Source organism: Ambystoma mexicanum, chromosome 10 (genome assembly GCF_040938575.1).
Source record: "Ambystoma mexicanum isolate Mex_15411 chromosome 10, UKY_AmexF1_1, whole genome shotgun sequence".
Lineage (NCBI taxonomy): Eukaryota > Metazoa > Chordata > Amphibia > Caudata > Ambystomatidae > Ambystoma > Ambystoma mexicanum.
Window position 1 is genome coordinate 19,484,939 of NC_090932.1, and position 18,662 is coordinate 19,503,600.

The 18,662-nt window shown below is 44.9% G+C and overlaps 1 protein-coding gene across 2 annotated transcripts in view; it reads right to left on the reverse strand.

Annotated features, from left to right (window-relative positions):
* Nucleotides 1–18,662, reverse strand: part of PLAAT1 (phospholipase A and acyltransferase 1) — a 148,840-nt gene that overhangs the window by 56,157 nt on the left and 74,021 nt on the right. For both annotated transcript variants that reach the window (XM_069617428.1, XM_069617429.1), the window contains one exon: nt 2,546–2,814. In XM_069617428.1, coding sequence (XP_069473529.1) covers nt 2,546–2,814 — 269 coding nt within the window. The remainder of the gene's footprint in view (nt 1–2,545; nt 2,815–18,662) is intronic.

Sequence of the window (18,662 nt, forward strand, 5' to 3'; positions counted from 1 at the left end):
AACTGCATAGTCGTGCTGGAGAAGAGTGACTCCAGCTATACCATCCTGACATCATTTTGAAAACACTTCTTTCTTTTCTTGTGAACATTATCTCACACTCTTTTGTAGCATAGCGATAATGATTGCCAATAGCTTTTAGTATAGGCCCTTTTTGTTTGACTAGACACCACTTGGACTATATTATTATTATTATTTGATGGTCGTAGCTTGCTCCCATCTTAGATTTAGGTATAGATTAGGCGTTTATCTCACCCATTTTTTACAGTTTAATAAACACCCTTGAACTGTGATAACTTGTGTCTGTCTTATCTTGATACCATGCCTTCCTCACAGGGGCCTCAGTGGCGATTATTAAGTCCCACGAATGAAACTTTAGAATGCTCTAATAATTATAATTGCAATTAGATAATGTACAAACGATCTGGGTGGGTTACAGGCAAGTATGCTAAAGATGACAGTAAAACCAATATATTGCAGAAAAGCCCACAGAGCATGCCGCTTTAGTAAAAATGAACTCACACGTTTTAATATTCCTTAGCAGCCGCAGAGGCAGAAAGCACATTGCACAAGTACACGTTCCCAGGACTCTTTGAGAAGAAGCGAACAAACAACTTATGATACTTTCGAGGACATGGAGCCAAGCTCATGGGTGCTGGGGAAAGGGCAATGAACCTTAATGCATTTTAAAATTCTGCATATTAGTTATGAAACTGGTCTACTGACAGTTTCAAAGTACCCATGGCGGTTTCATATTGCCCTTTAGCACAACTCTTGCCTGGGAAACAATTCAAAATGTTCTCAAGAAGCAACATTAATTCAACAGCATATCCCTAGTTCAAGGCTCTGCCAGTGTCATGATCGGCAATGTTCTCATGAGAAGCAGGATGGGATGGTCGGCGGCAGTTGAATAAAGATCTGCTGACCATCCCGAATGTTTCAATGTTTTGGCTTCATGATGTGGGAATTGTGGGTTGGACTATGACATCACAGAGGGGGTCTAGGGTGTTGTGGTAAGATTTTCGGGACCCAATCACTGCAGGCTACCGTCTGTCCTGATGTAGGCAATTGCTTTAGCCGGTCCAATGACTTTTATTCAAATGATGGATCTAATCAGCTACTATGTTTTGATGGAAATTAGTGTAGATGATAATAAAAGCTTTTCATTTATGGGCGATTCTTTGACAGCGTCTTTTCATGCAGTTCTGTTCCGCATTCTTTTTGACTATTGCTGTCGCAGCTGCGTCTGGGGCCCCGGAAAACCCATGCTACATCTTGCGTGGCATGCACTCCTTTTTACGCTAATTTTGTGATTTATTTTTGTGAGTTTTGAAGGCAACCCGCTATATAGTAGTGGACAATGGTCTTGTGCCACTCACCATGGAACATACACTAAAAATCTGACATATTTCCCCCCTTATACAATGAGAAAAAGGACCACTAAAAGGCACAATATAGGTCTGACTACAGCAATTAGCCATAAGGCAGATAAGCCTTGAAGTTAGTAGGAGCCCCACAGATGATTCTTGGTGCATCTCCTTGTGCGACCCCCAGCCACACATACGTCAATAGCTGCTCCTTCCTGAATGCCATGTTCAGCACCCTAACATCCGTACCCCCAGCGGCGCTGCTTTCCAGTTCTCCCCTTGAAATATCTGCACTATGCACTGGTCTTGGCCCATTAACTCTTTCATGCCCACCAGTAGCTTCTTTGGTACCTTGGTAATCAATACCCATCCTCCAACCACCACAAATCATTAGTCCCCGAACTAGTTACATGAGCATTGACCACTCCCTCCTTATTATACCACTTCCTACCGCTCCACTTGACAGCATGACGGCTAACATTGGGCACCACATTCAAATCATAACATTGCAAACCATCCTTTACCATCTTAAAAGTTGCATGTGTGCCTACTTCTTCACCCACTTCTACATCCTATGTCCCAACATGCGTGCGCTGATCACATTGCTCTTTATTCCTCCACTCTATGATTGGCGCTGGTAGGGCTCTCGGCCTTGCCCCTGGTGGAGTCAGGGTTATGATCTATGGGTGTCTCTGATCCTCAATGGTGCTGTTTTTTTGTACCCAGGGTATTTAAGTGTAGATGCCCCTTCGCTTAATGTGGAAGGGAATGTAAGGGAATGTCAAGCCCATAACCACCATCATTCCATCCTGGTCATCGGACACTAAAACTATAGACAATGGACTCCCTTGCTGAGAAAGGGAAAATCCCACAATGCAACTGGGTGTATCCCCTTACAGGGAATTAAGCATTATTAGGCAATACAACCTTATACCCCTTGACCCATGGAAATTTACAGGTCAGCTTCAGGGCTTTCTCACTCAACTGGCAAGACTGAAGGCTAGTGGACGACCCTCTCTACTGCCATGTGTGCCAGGAGCACTGTAACTGGAGTCCACCCCTGTCTGGGACCCCAACTGCTCTAACTGCCTTTGGAGGGTATCCCCGGACCCCAAATCCCCTCTGATGCTGATAGCGGATTGGTCACAATGCATTGATTATGGAGAGCCAAGCACTCTTACCTGCTCAGAAACACCTTCTCCATATCGCAGCAACGTCACAAAGTGTTCACAGTTATTCCCAAGCAAATCATAGGACACCTCCTGTCCAATGAGAAACTCTGCTCCCTGGATGATCTCTTCCGCTGGCAGTGGGGTGTAGGTGTCATCGTACTTGTTGTTGATTTTGTAAGTGTCGCTTCCTACCACGTCTTTCAAAAGTTGCATCTTCACCAGGGCCTTTCTGCTGAAGACGGATTTGGCACTTGCCAGCGTCGCCGCCGTGCCCTCATCTACAGGAATAAAGGGAAGTGGTTCAATGGACACTGGCGGAATTCTGGCACACATTAGCATGCAGGCAAAAGCTCTACAGGCTGGATTCTGCCCCCAGGGCACATACTGGTAGACCCCAGACCCACATTTTCTAAACTGAGGTGATGGGAAATGGTAAGGGAATAGTCCAAAGATGTTACTGGGGACCCATTAAAAGCACCTATATCTGTGCCACTGCATCCCAAGCCCCCTTTGCTCCTGCAAATTAAAAGTATTTGCATAGTGTTTTCCAAGTGTGTTAATGCTGGTCAACAATATTCTTACTTCTTTGAGCCCCAGAGCGAGAAGCTAAGGGATAGCTCACTGTTTACTTGAATACTGGCCGGCAGCGTGGATTTTCTAAACCGTTGCGACTGCTGCCTCTTTAGAAAATGGTTTAGCTGCTTAAAACCTGTGAGCCGGCCTATTTTGGTGGACTACTAATACACATTTGTCATGCAAAATGCTTACAAAGTATTAGATAAGTGTGTCGTTGTCAGGGTCGGGCCGTGACTGGTGGTGAAACGGCGTATGGCGATTAAGTGGTTTATATTGGTTATAACTGCCTGGAGTAAGTCCACTTTTGTTTACTATCATTTATAACTATCTACTGCGCCCATACATCACTAACCACTATTGACTGATGGCCACTGTGAATATGGAAGTCTTCATTGTAATATGAAAACCTACTACCTAAGAAGCCAAATGGTACCGTAAGAAAATGTCTCATGGGCAGAGGAAGTGCTGAGCCGAGTAAACAAATCATTGGTCGCAAGTGGACCGGGGGCGAGTGACCTAAGCCCATCGATTCCTGGGGAATCTACACCCGCCACACTTCATCCAAATGGTAATCCTATTGATGTTGCCTCCATAATTCACTCTCTTCTAATAGCCAATGATGTCACAAAGGAGGGCTGCACTTGTGTTGGGACGCAAGCAACTCCAAGAAGAATATGGAGGAGGTTGATGCTTGTTTGACCCATAATAGCTCTGCAAACACAGACTGCATGCCTCAATTGCCTCTTTTACAGGCTTTGAACACTGATAGTCTGACTCGGTTGGTGTGTCTGGGGTAGGTCATAGTTCGGGCAAACGGTGGTAGAACCCCCGTTTCCTTTGAGGCAGGGATGAAATTTTGATAACAGGCAGCAGAGGCGGTCTAGAGGTCCCACGGAAACCTCTCCACCTCCAGAAAATATTATAGCACTACCGAGTTGCAGGTACCAAGAGTGCAATGCTGTGAAGGTGGCTACGGCTCAATTACTGCAAGAAAAAACGTTATCCACTTCTCTACGAGCAGCAGTAACTGATTTAGCAGCGGTCTCATCGAGGGATGTGGTAACTGTTGTCGAGGCGATAATACACAAATCAAACATCATACAGAAAACAATGGATGTTTATTGCTTGATGTTATGCCCTATGACCAGTACTGATCTAAGACCTTTGCCCGTCTCGAGGAAAGGAAGAGATGCAAGTAAAGTCTGCCCTCATTCTATTAGCGATCAAAGTTTACTGGACATAGGTTCACATGTTGATCAGGACTTAAGTTTGGAAGATGAAACAAGTAAGCATGTTCACCTGAACAAACCTATTGAAATAGACAATCCTCCTTGTTTTCTAATGGAACATCTTAATAATAATGATATCTTCCCTGCAGAAGACCTGGCGCCTTGCCCCCATGCATCTCAACAACCCTTGCACCACTCTTTAACAGATCTGGATAACCAAATCTGATGGGCAGCACCTAAGATATCAGCCCTGAATATGGTCTTGAGCTCTTTCTCCACCTTGTACGATAACATCAGACTAGAATGGGTCACACACACTTTCCAACTAAGTGACATGAAAGTTAACCTAGGAATGAGACATAGCTCTGTGTCATAGCTGTTTGGTACAGTGGGGGCTCTAAGGAAAATTAAGGAGACATCAACACCAGTAAACAGTTTATTTTTGGTTCAAGTTCAGACGAATTTGCCATCAAAAGCGCCATCATCTGCAGTGAGCTCTCCAACTATGAACAGGAAGAAAGGCGGAAAGAAAAATCAAAAGTCTCAAAAAGCTAGATCTAGGAAATTTCTTAGACATCATCATTTAACGGAGGTAGCAGCATGGAAATCCTGCAAGGAGAGTAACCCTGGTGATGTAAATGAGTCAGTTATTGTATTGGATCTTGCTGGCCTAAGTCTAGCACTACAGAAAGTAAGGTAGTAGCATTGCTTTGATGGACCAGAACACGCAAGCCGTGTCATAGTTAGTGACTCCCCTTTCCACTGCTTTTGTACCATCATTTACTGAGGGGTGTGTGGCAGCTCAGTTTAAGGTGAACAAAAAGTACCCCAGAAAAAGGAGACTGGTTTACAATATTACATTCACAATAAAGATCAAGTTAATGTACAGACCGGTGTAATCAAGTTCTCATGATGGCGGATGAAAGGATCAAGCCCCAACCAGAAAGAGGGGCCCTGGGAGGAACCATGGTAGTTCCTCATCAAACTACCAAATCTGGGTGCATCAAGGTTCCTATTCACAGTGTCCAGCACCTGGGAACTGCCTGGGGTGGTCTAATCAAAACTATCAGAATGAGAATTAATCAATCTGTGGGTTTCTTTTCGGGGGACCTTTGCGGTGTGACTTTGCAATGCAACCTTGCTGATTTGAGTAAACAGTGGGACACCTATGCTGACCCGCTATTTTTGATGAGTAGTCAGTCTGTTCAACCTGTGGGTAGAGTTGTATCTGCTCCTACATTTAATGATGGGGGTTGCTTTGGTCCGCCTGTTCATTGATCACAAAGAGTTAATATCGACCCTTGACAGATACAGTTAAGAGATTTTATTTGGAACGGTTGGAGAGTGGGGATAAGGACATTTTATTAAACAGATCTAGCGTAATTAAACTGATACATAAAATTCCACAACAGTGACTACTTGAAACTAGAGACGTTGAGAGGGTTTATTTTTGGCAGAAAACGATTCCCTGAGAGCAATGGTTTAGGATTTGTCACCTGCCTATGAGACTAATTTAGGTATGATAGATGATTGCCCATTGTTAAGTTTAGGGGGACATCATATGCAGCCACATGAACCAATGACACTAACATCTATTATGGGTCCACAGCGAAAGAGGGTTGTGGAACTTTTGAGGCCGTTCCAAACAAAATGATCCACAGATTGGCAATGGTTGCTGGAAACATAAGCCAACTCTTAGAATACTGGGCGGTCATGGGACGGGGCTTTAGCTCAGCTTACGAAGACTGAGGACTTAGCCACGCTGAGCTGGAACTTGCATGGCTTCAATAGTTTCATGGGTTCCAAAGAGAGATCAAACATTGTATTCAATTATGATTTTATCCATTTACAGGAGGTCTGGTTGACTAAGCAGATAAATGGTTACATTGTGATTCAACAAATGGCCTTACCAAGTGTGGCAGGTGGCCTATAAACAGCAGTTAGGGATTCTATCCTGAAAAGTTTTGAAATTATCTCTGACACTATGTATGGTCTGCTGGTTGTTAAAACAGTGTTGAAAATTACAATCTTGCCTAAACCCCTTCTCCTTGTTAACCTCTATAGGACCCCGTGGTGTAATAATGTGGCTGCATTTCTGGAGACATTGTCAGATATCTGCGAATTTTATTTGGGTGATGAGATGGCATGCATATTTTGATGTCGCGTGACTTCAATGTTGACTATATGACTGGTTTGTATGTGGATAATCCACCTCACTATTTAAGCAATAGAACCTGAGCGTCGGGGGCATTACCGTCCCAGGTAATGCCCCGGGGGCCCATAGGTAAGGACCCGAGCGAGGGTTCTATTGCTATTACTACCCCGGCCCGCAAAAATTGCGTGACCGGGGCACTAAAAGCTTTTTTTTTTGTCCCGAAACGCTGCAGCATTTCGGGAGAAAAAAGAAAATGAAAAAAAAGAAAATGGCCGCCGCCCCATGGCAGCCATCGGGAGCGGACGCGCTGGGAACACAAGTGTTCCCAGCGCGTCCGCTCCCGAAAAAGGATAAAAAGAAGGTAAGTAGGGTTGGGAGTGGGACGGGGAAACAAAATAAAAAGTCCCTGCGTCCCCGGCGGGGACGTAGGACCAAGAAGGTAAATTGGGGGGGCGGGTGGGAGGGAGGGAAGGGATTGAAAAAAAAGTCCCCGGCGGGGGGCGAAGGCAGCCTCTCAGCCGCGGGGAGGCTCGGAGCGGGGATGGCCCCACTTCGAGCCTCCTCATTGGCTGAGGGGCTGCCACTCTCCCCGCCGGGGACAAAGGCTGTGGAATCCCGACAGAGGGATTCTCGGCCGGCTAGGGACCTGGCGAGAGCCAATCAGAATGCTTGTGGCATTCTGCTTTGCTCTCGCCGGGTTAATAATTAAAGATCAAGCCTATAGGTGGAACGTCAATTGAAGGTAATCAATGGGTCCATTGTTTGGATTTGTGAGTTTTGAGAGTGGTTAACAGATCTATTGCAGGGGATCTACCTCCAAGACCCACATGGAAAAATGGGTCACAAACATTGTATCTTGACTACTTGGTCTTGTCACCCTTTCTGTTTAATCAATGTGAAGAAATTGCAGATCTTGCCTCTGTTTTACCTGACCATGAAATTATTTCAGACAAAATGAAAACTGAAGTTACAAGTACCTTTAATGAGGTATTTAATAACTTGATGATAAATCCAGGTAGCAATCGAATTGCAAGGCGTATTAGGAATGTTGACAAATATAATCGATCAGTGCATGTTTTTTTTCTGACGTCCTCCTTGGAGGCCAAAGTGGAAGCAATCACACCAGAATTTCTTCAGGCGTTCGTTGATAGATTCCAGTACAACTCCTCTTGTTCTAAGCAACCTAGGTGATAAAAAGGGCTCATCCATTTGATATGGTAATTCAGAAAACGAAGAGGGTTAAGGAAGGACATCAGGACCTTAATGAGGAGTGATTTGGCCCCTTTCAATTATAAAGAAAGTGCTAGACTCCTGAAGCAAAGATATAGGAATTGGCAGAAGGATTATAAATGTATTCAGTCGCAAACATTGAGTGAGAGGATGCTTCAAATAATAATGCACAACGACTCACAACATTTCTGGGTATGTATTAATGGATGGACGATAGCACAAGAGAAGGTGCAAGGTAACCCAATATCCAAAGGAATGTGGGAGAAATATGTTTGGAACTTTAACCGTGAATCAGAGCTTAAGATCCAATATAAACATACAGAGGTTCCCTGGTCACTATCTTTGTCACCAGAAGTAATTGAGGAAATAATGTGGAAAGCCTCTGATTCGACTGCACTACGACCCAATGGTCTATGTAACAACATCTTGAGGAGAGACCCTGTAATATGGGCGAAGATTTTGTACAACTTTTTTTTGCAGTTATCGCTACTAAATCCACCCCTACATCATGGAACGATGCAGTAATTGAACCTAGCTACAAAAAGGGCGACAGGAATAGTCCTATTAACTATCGCCCTATCACCTTTCTTAATTGCGAAAGGAAGATCTTTGCAGCCCTATTGCTGGGGGAATTAGAGCAATGGGCAACCTCCACGGGCTGCCTGCAAACCTTTCAGACAGGTTTTCGCAAGTGTCCTTCTACCACATTTAATGGCTTTGTGGTGGGTAGTTTGAAGGAGGAGACGAATAAGGTTGGTAGTGCACCAGTATATATGGCAGCAATGTATTCCTCTCAAGGTTTCGATTGTGTCAACCGCGGTTGTATTGCTGGGAGTGAAGGCAGAGGTCTTGAGATACTAAACATGAACTAAAATGTAAGGCAATAGCACCCCCCAGAATGATGGTCACTCGATTTGAACTACCAGATTTCCAGGGAAATAGACTCTAAATCCTTTGTGAACTGGATTGATTAGTGGGAAATTAAGTTTACTCTTGGGGAGGGAGAACTGATAAAAGGGAAAAAAGAGAACTATATGATCTAAGTTTTGTGCTGGGGGGAGCCAAGAATGATGCCCATACAGTGGGGAGGACATGATGGGCGCCAGCATGACTGGGATGAGAAAAGGGCGCCTTTGTCTGCAAGGACCAGGCTGACCTCGAAGAGTCCCAACCAGGGAACGTCATTTCACCAAAATGCCAGGGGTAGCGGAAGCGGCATCACATGACCCTTGACTTCTGATGACATCACAGGAAGTGATGTCATTTTACCTCACCCTGAAGTGACATCACAGTAAGTGATGGAATACGACCGTTTACCCCTTGACAAAATAGGAAGTGGCATCACATAGCATTGTTTCTAAGTACACTATGAAAATGATGGTTACAATATTACTGTAACGTGATATACATTTCATACAGGAATGGAACACCATATGTATCGGCAGAAAAAAACATGCTATAACTGCAACTTGCGAAAAGTAAAATACATAGTTGGAAATGGATGCTTATTCTACTCTAAATGCTTTTTGGAGGATTTAGTCTGCATTGTGAATTTGAGGTGTTTAAAAACAGACTAAATCAGTGACTTGCTTGCTGAAGTCTAGCAATTATTGTATAGAATTCCAGAAATACAAATAGCTCAAAGAGCCACATGGCATTGGCCACAGCCCAGGAGCTTCAATTAGTAAAAAAAAAAAAAAAGAAAGAAAGAAAAGTGTTCTTTTATTTTTTTATTTTTAGGGGTAGCGAGGGAGAACACAGGGGTAGCAAGGGTGGCGACCCCTAAATGACATCCCCGGTCCCACTAAGTTCATATTGATAGCCAGGTGTATGTCACGTGGTCAGGATAAATGGTAGGGTGGTGCCAATTGATTTTAACCAATTGCTTTGCAGTATCCCATGATGGACGAGGACACTAGCCATGCGTGGTGAAGATGAGCGATTAGACAACAGGATCAATTGGAGAATGGGCTATATGTAATCATTAGCATGTTAAAAGGCGGCAGCCAATGAGCGTGGGGGATTAACACTGCATATCGATTGCCTCATGAGTGACGATTTGTGTGTTTATAACTTAAATCTTGCATGAAAGATGGCAGAGAGCTCTGCGGCAGTGGTTTTATAATACCCTGTTCCTTTTTCCTTTCTGTATTCAAAAATAAACTCTTGTCTTTCTCAAAAGCGGATGTACCGAGTCTTTTCCCTAGTGGGTTGTATTTTCTTGGTCTGATCATTGGGAGTTGCCCCACAATACGCATTTCATGGTAGAATGTTCAGCAATTTTTGTTATGCATAGATGATTTTTTTTTTTTGCAGCGGCAGTCCTAATAGAATTTTTGAACTTATAATGTTTTAACTAGATTATTATTTTTGGAATTTGAAAAAATGTAACCAATTGTGGTAAATGATTAACTGTTTTTAGTTTTATTATATTAAGTGGATTTTGTGAATATATGTGTGTAAGGTTGAGCGTGTCCAACCAATATCACAATCAAGGGAAAATAAAAGGGAAACAGGTCATTTGCTAGTCAGTACCCGCCTCTCCCATGTTAGATGCCCTGCCTGAATCTCTGGCCTGCCTTTGGAATTGTGTACCGCCCCTCAAACGTCCCACCTGCAGGCACACCGTTGTGATACTGCAAAATCTGCTGCTACTCCCACCTCTGTGCAGTGTCCACCACTGTTGGCTCCCAGCTCCCATGGGTGCCTCCTTGACTGTTTTTCTCCACACCCATACACCTCCACACAAGCAACTCTACAGGGCACTGGCCACTGGCTGGTGATGGTGGCTTCTGTGGTCCTTCCTGAGGAAGCCACAAACATGCATGAGGGCCTGACTGAGGGTGTGGACTTAAAGTAGCACATCCCCAGCCAAGCTTTGGAGCATCACCAGAGACTTTTGCCATAGAAGAGGACATTTCACCTCTCTTAAACTGTGCCTGAGGGGGCAGGCACCCCTCACCATCACTGACACAGGGCTCCAAGGAAGGCCGGGAATGTGAGCTGATAAGAGATGGGTTTAACGTTCGTTATTGTCTTAAATGGGCATGGATGTACTTTCTCAAAATGATCCGTGGGCTCCCAGTGGCATTGCAGTAGTTTGGGAGATTCCCGCACATTTCTCTTCAAGCCTGAATTCTCCCGAATCACCTTTCAGAGGCATAAATGTGTCTATGTATGCAAGTCACCAACCTTGGAAAGGCCAATAGAAATGGGGAAGAGTCAGTCACATGTCAAGCATTCATGATGCAGACTTTCATTCCTCTGACATTTCTTAAATGAATACCATTGAGTCAGGTAGTATTGGAGTGTTATAAGCGTTACACCTGGGAAATCGCATAACCTATCACTACAGTAAGTGTTGTTTAGGTCTATTTTATTTTTTTCCATTTGGATTTGTGTTTCTACATTAGAGAACCACCCAGGTGCAAGCCAATAATCAATTATACACGTTGGGCCTCATTACGAGTCCGGCGGTAGCCGTGCCAGTAAAACCGTTTATACTGCTATGGAGACCATATCTAGGCAGGCAATAACGACAGACAGACGCAGTGCAGAAGTAGATTTTAACAAGGTAAATGCCCAGATATCAAATAACATGTGGCACAGCCACATGGCCAAAGTGGGGAAAGAAATGACAAAAGTGAGATGTTACGTCTGCTCTCTCATCTCCTATGCCACGAGTGCATCCAGAACATTCGTGGCAACTGAAATTCCAGCAGGAAGACCACAATACCTCATGAATGTATCACTTTGCACCACAAGAGGGCGGTCCTAAGGCAAATGAGCAACACTAAGGCGGATGTCCAAGAAAACGTTCCTGTGTAAAGATAACTACATAAAGACTCAGGAAATGTTATACGATTACTGGAATATAGATAAGAGTATAGAATATATTAACAGAAGGACCGCACAAAGGAGAAGTACATACAGTGACACAGGTAGAGTTACAGTGTCCCAAGACAGGATCCATAGAAATAGGAGGAATGCCAGGATGCTGGGAAAGACCTCAGATGCTGGTGTATGGACAAGTTTACGCAACAGACGAATGGAAAGAAGGGGTAGTTTGGCGCAAAGCATATGCTCTCCTAACGGTTCCAGTGGAAGTAGTACTGAAAGAAAATGACCAGTGCCTCAAAGAATGGGAAGCAAGCGCCAAGCTGCTCACATGGTTAGTAAACGAGGCCAGACTCATGCCCATCATACCGCTCAAGAGAGCTGCATTGTGCTTCCTGGAATGATGGTGAAGTAGAAGTTACGGAGAATGAAGGGTGCAAGTAGATTTCGAGGATACCAGGCATGAAGGTTGGAACAGCAGTACTCATGGATGACTACTGGGCCTATGGGTCGAAGGCATACGTGCAGCTGCCAAACAAGTGGGGGGGGGGTATGTTTACTCATACATCTGAAAACCCCAGCATTGGAAGTGCCCCAGAAAGAGATACAAATAGAAGGGTTCACTAAAGTGGATAACAACAAAAGAAAGAAGAGATTTGCAGGGTTGTCAGGAGTGAAAGAGGGAACTATGTCTCATCAGATCTGGAAAAGGCATTGGATGCGATACCACCAGACACAGGCTGTTCAGCAGAACCGAGATTTTTTTTGCATCTATTGTTCCAGCAGTCCATGCAAGCACAAATGTAAAATGACTCCAGATCAAACGTTGGGAGCTGATGCAGATGATAAACTAAACCGTGAAGAGGTTCAATTCCATCAAGGAAGATCTGAGAGCGGTTAGGCTGATGGCCCTCCAAAACAGATACATTCTAGATCTCCTCACAGCCATGGAGGGAGGTGTTTGCGCCAAGGTCGGGTCTCCTTGCTGTACATTAATTCCTGCAAATGATGAAGATAATGGTACTCTGACAGAAGCCATTGCCAGACTTTCTGAACTACACACTAAGATGGAGGCAGAAACGAACACTGTAGGGAAAGATGAAAGCTGGCTATCATATATATTCTCGTGGATGCCAACATTGATGGCCAACAGACAGAAGGTATTGTCAGCAGACTTAATATTAGTCTTGCTAGCACTTTGTGTCATCACGATAATAATCATGCAATGTAGAAAAACAACTAGGAAGACTTTGGAGATGAAAATACTGATAGATGTGGGGACTGAAGAAGATGAGGAAACAAACACATGAAATGCACTAAAATTACAAATGACGCTGTTTCCTCTGTTCCCGACAGGAGCAATGTTGGAGTTCCCATGCAACACCTGTGACTGTTTGGGGAAGTGGGTTTGGTGCACCCCTGATGGAGACTACAGTTATGTGACATGGAGCCTGGATGATCATGCAAAGTACTACGGACATCTTGGAGAGATAACAAAGGTTTGGCTCCCGGAATTGCAGATAGAGAAGGTCATGTAGGTAGTGTGGTCGACTCATTGGGGGATTGTTGATGGGGGGGCCAAATCTGACCCTCATGCCCCCCACATGACTCTCAACATGAAGCCAGAGGAATGACAGATGTACCTCGTTCCCAAGCCCTGCCCACGAGCTGCTAACTGAACACACTCTCCCAGGCTTAGGTGATCAGAGATGGCAACATTAGAGAACACTTCACACTTCCATGTTGATTCCCATCGCCTTGACAAGGAGCACTCAGTCTGGTAGACGTCCAGGATCCCAGAGCTGGGATACACATTCTGCCCAATCCAAAGTCACCTTTCACATGGGGATATAATGTATGGCAAGGACCAGTGGTCTCTCTGTGACCGTGCAACATTGTAGATTGACACTATTAGAGGTGGTCTCAGGAGGAGCCACTAGATATGGCTATCCAGTAGTAAAACTAACCCATATTGTAATGTATTGTATTGTATTGTATTTGGTTATTTGTATAGCACTCTTTCCCCACTTGTGTGGCCTCAATACGCTTTATACATGTAGCTTACTCAAACTGACCAATGCAAATGTCTGATAGGCTTCTAGGATGGAACTTGGATTTGTGATGTCAAACCGGGATAAAACCGGGTGACACATGTTTAGAAGCTGGGAGCTCTGGAGGAAACTTCTTTTTCTGGTGTCCTCCAAGTCATTTTTGTTTGGCGCATAAAAGACAGTGGGCCTCATTACGACCCTGGCGGAGTGGGTTTACGCCAGCGGTATTCGCGGCGGACCCGTCCGCCCTACTACGAGTTCCCGTAGCGCCATGGAGCCGTTTTCCGCCTGGTTTTTCCGGGCGGAGAAATCCATGGCGCTACGGGACCTTGTTGTTAATTACGCCACCGTATTTTACGGTGGCGTAATTAACGCCTTCCCCACTCCCATTATACCCTATGGGGCAAAAATGGGAATGGGGAAGGGTAAAATGGGGAATGGGGATTTACCGCCCCGCCAAGGTCGGAATGGGGCGGTAAATCCGCCAACCCCCATGGCGCTATCGGCAGCTTTCCGCCGTGCTCCATGGTGCATTTGGCGCCACGATTTCCGCCAGGGTCGTAATGAGGCCCAGTAACTTTGCCCCATGGCTGAGTCTTCTGTTCTTGTGGCGGGTAGTCTTTTAGGGGCCCAAAGGTACTCTGCTGATAATTGGGTTGACTGCTAGAGACCCCCGGCCTCACCTATACACTCCTGTAACTGCAAAAAGATAAATTGGGCCTGATTACAAGTTTGGTGGAAGTGCTTATACATCCATTGTACATGAATACCAGATTTTGTTCCCAATCTGTCAAGCTACAAGTTATGAACTTGAAACTCATCCTTTCTGTCTGCTTTTGTGCATTGGTAACTACCAGCAGATTAATGCATTACTGCATGTGATACTTACCACATGTGGTCATCAAAATTACCCATGCATTCCTATGGAACCCCAAAATCAGGACTCATTTTCAGATCGCCATTGCACAGATTCATGCAGACCCATAAAGTTACTTTATGCTTACCACTTGTGGTAACTGTATTAGCACTTGAGGTATTTACAGAGGAAACACCACAAAACTCGTAATCAGGCCCAGTATTGTGTACTACACACCAGGTCTCTAGAGGTGTGAGCCAAACCTTGCCAGAGAAGTGGGGTGGTAATAGGATGGATCCTCTTTGTGTTAGTACAAGAAGATTATGGTAACTGAAGCCTATGGCAAAAGCAAGCACGAAAACGAGTTCCCTTAGGATTCTGGAGTCACAAATTACCTGAGACTGGTGATACCTGAACTCCACTTGAGAAGCAATTGCTAGCATGTTATTGGGCTCTTGTTAATACTGAGCAAATGACAGTGGGTCATGATGTATTGATCAGGCCTGAAATCCCAACTATGCAATGGGTGTTAAGCTCTCCTAAGACACACAGAATAGGGCATGCACAACAAGCCATTATCATCAAGTGGAAATGGTACATCCAAGACAGAGCAAAATCAGGGAAGGGTGGAGTTGCCAAATTACATGAGAAGGTGACTAGTGTACCAGCCGTGGACTACATACCACAGGAAGTGACAGAGGTGCATGAGTCTCCAGTAAAATAGGGGAGTATTTTATGGGTAATTGACAGTAGAACAGACAGAACATGCCTGGTTCACTGTTGGCTCGCCTGTTATGTAGGAAATGAGCATTATTGGAAAGCTGTGTCATATAATCCCAAGACAAAAAAGATCCTTACCACGTCAGGAAAAGGAAAGCGCAGCCAGTTTGCAGAACTGCATGCAGTATATCAAGCTTTGAAACAAGAAATACCTGTTCATTGCCACGTGTACACAGATTCATGGTCAGTGTCCAATGGGCCAGCTCCATGGCTGCCGACATGGCAGAAGAATGGGTGGCAAAATCACTCCAAAGAGTTGTGGGGAAAGGAACTGTGGCACGATATCTGTGAAATGCTATCACAAAGTGAAGTCACAGTTTACCATGTGGATGCGCATTGCACTTTTGACTCATTAGAACAATGTTTCAATTCTGCTGCAGACAAACACACCAAGATTTCCTCTGTGGACTCAGAGGCTCAGCAAGGCGATTTGGAGGGTTTGGAAAAGTGGACACACGAGACATGTGGACACATCTCGGAGGGAAGGCTACTTGCAGGAGGACACACACTCTGGAGATTATGATCCGTTTAGAGGTTGTGAAAACAGTGATTTTGCAATGTCCTGTTTGTCAGCATCAGCAGCAAAGACCCATTCCTCAAATTGTCCAGGGCACTTTACGAAGAGGTAAGCTACAGGGTGACAATGGCTCACACTTTGAAGGCAAATTGATTCAGGAATATTGTCAGCAAAAGAACATTGAGTGGCTCTGCCATGTACCGTATCATCCAGAAGCCTCAGGTTTAACTGGGAGAAGGAATGGTTTGCTGAAAGAACAATTGTGCAAATTAGGCAATGGCATCCTGACAGGCTGGTGTGATGGTGTGTTTGATGCTGTACAAAGATTGAATAACAGTTTTCATTCAGTGTACTGGGGAGAAAAACATAAATATATCCGAGCACTCTGAACATTGCAAAACACTTTAATTGTTCATCACACCAAGCCCATTCCAAGCCCTCACCTCCCTGCATTGCCCTGGTTTACAGTTAGACATTAGAACACCTTGAATGGCCAGTCAGCCTCTGCCAGACACGACAAGACCCCATGTTTATTTGGGGTCTTACTGGTAATTGTGGCTATCGAGTCTCCATTTCAATAATGAAGAGCGGATGATGGCTAGGGGACGTGGCTTTTTTGTTCTCTCAAGTTGCACTTTCTAGGCAATTCAGATGCATATTTCAACTCATTACGACCAAGGCGGTCAGGGGTTAATGGCGCTGTAAAAGGTGGCGGCGCCGTTAACCCCTTACCGCCTAATTACGAGGTCCCTTTGCGGGTCCCCACCTTAACGGCTGGTTTTACCAGCCGTTAAGGAAGGAACCCATAAAGGGACTTTCGAGGTAATTACGGTACCGCAATTTGCGGTACCGTAATTACCACCTTCCCCATTCCCATTGAGCCCTATGGGGGTATAAATGAGAATGGGGAAGGGCCAATGGTGAATGGGTAATTACCGCCCCGCCAACCTTGGAATGGGGCGGTAATTCCGCCATCCACTAGGGCGCAATCAGTAAAATACCGGCGTTAACCATGGCGCTAGTAGCGCCATGGTTAATGCCTGGGTCGTAATGACCCCCCTGGAAGCAGAGAGAAGTGCAAGGGGAGTGCACCTTGGACCTGGTGATGGAGCGGGAGAAAGAGCGGCCATTATATTCATGTGCATTTTTAAATAAGGTGGAGTGGATTTGTGTTTATGTATGTTTGTGACAGTCTAAAGTAGGGGTGTAAGGATGTGTCTGTGTTCATGTGAATTTCAGTTTATAGATCTGAATCTGATGTTCATTTGAATATGTGTCTTTTGGTGATCACATGAGAGAAGAGTGTTCTAGACAAGACAATGAAAAACGATTACAGACTTAGGTCGTCATTTAGAGTTTGGTGGTAACAGTGAAATCATTAGAATTTGGCAAATGCTGTTGATTTTACTGTCCACCCAATTCAGGGTTTGATCAAATATCATTGGTGGTATTTCATGGGAAAACCAGTGGTGATATTTTAGGCAGACGTTTTGCAGAAAATCCACCTATTTTTACCTCTACTGGCTAGAAATGTCTTAAATCTTTCATTTTAGTGTACAGAACCGAAGCACAGTTGCTCCCCTTCAATAGAGTGAAAAAGGTTTTTACAAAGGACTATGTTGAGTGGGCAAAAATGTGGGCATTTCTGATTGCCTCTTCTCACCTTACCCACATAGGGCCTTGATATACCCTTTTGTGCATACAAATACATCAACCGTATTGATTTGAGCCACTACTGTACATAATCTTTTCCCCTTCAGATTGATGCTGAAAAGAAATGTTAAAAATACCTTTTTACATTAACGCCATCAGAAGTCTTATTTCTGCAATAGCACTGCAGGTTTTCCAGAAATACCACCTCTACTGGCGGTAAACTTTGAGTAGTGGGGATTTTCAGAAATACCAGCGGCAGAGCTGGTAACTTTTTCCAGCGGTATTAAAAAAGCGGCTCAGCGCTGAATGACCTGCTTAGTTTGTAGTCTTCTAATAATTAATACCAGAATATTACACCTTTCTATGTGTGTTTTTCAACTGTGTCCAAAAGTAAGGACCACAAACCATCCACCAGCCATTTCTTTAACCACTATTTAAGTAACCTGCGTGGGTGCTATTTAGGGTGCTATTAGAAGTCTTTTGGTATGAAAACACTAGTGATTAAGAAATTCACCAGAACATAGGGGGAAGCGTTAGTGCAGAATCGACCGAGGACAAGCTCTAATGAGATAAGGACCCTTACTGCTAGGAGTCATATTAAGCTGCTGAGGATTGTAACAGGCCAAGGGCGTATGGGGGGAGTAGTGCCAAGAGTGCCATCCAGGGTCACAGAATCTGTTATTTAAATGCTTACATTGTCACTGGGTGGGACTCCTCCCCCTCTCACTCACTGTGGAGGCCCATGTGCGTGTCACTGGGTGTGCTGAACATGCCCCTTTAGCAGAGACTCCTCCCCCTCTCACTCACTGTGGAGCCCGTAGACTCCTCCCCTCTCACTCACTGTGGAGGCCCTGGACTCCTCCCCCTCTCACTCACTGCAATTGGACACATCAGGGCCAGTGCCTCCCGTTCCTCCGGGGAGAGGCCCACACCCAGGGCTACCGATTTGTTGAAGTTGATGGAGAAGCCAGTGACCTCCCCATAGCTAGTTTTTTCAGTCAGGGCATGTTTTAGTGTGGAGCGGGCCTCCGAGATCGCGAGCAACACCTCATCTGCGTATAGGGCGATTTTGTGCTGAGATGGACCGACCTGGGGGCCCTTCATATGGTTATTCAGTCTGATCTTCTGGGCGAAGGGTTCCAGTATTAGTGCGAATAGCAGTGGGGATAGCGGGCAGCCCTGTCTGGTTCCACTGGTCAGGGGGATTGGAGCAGAGAGTGAGCCATTGATCCTAAGGAAGGT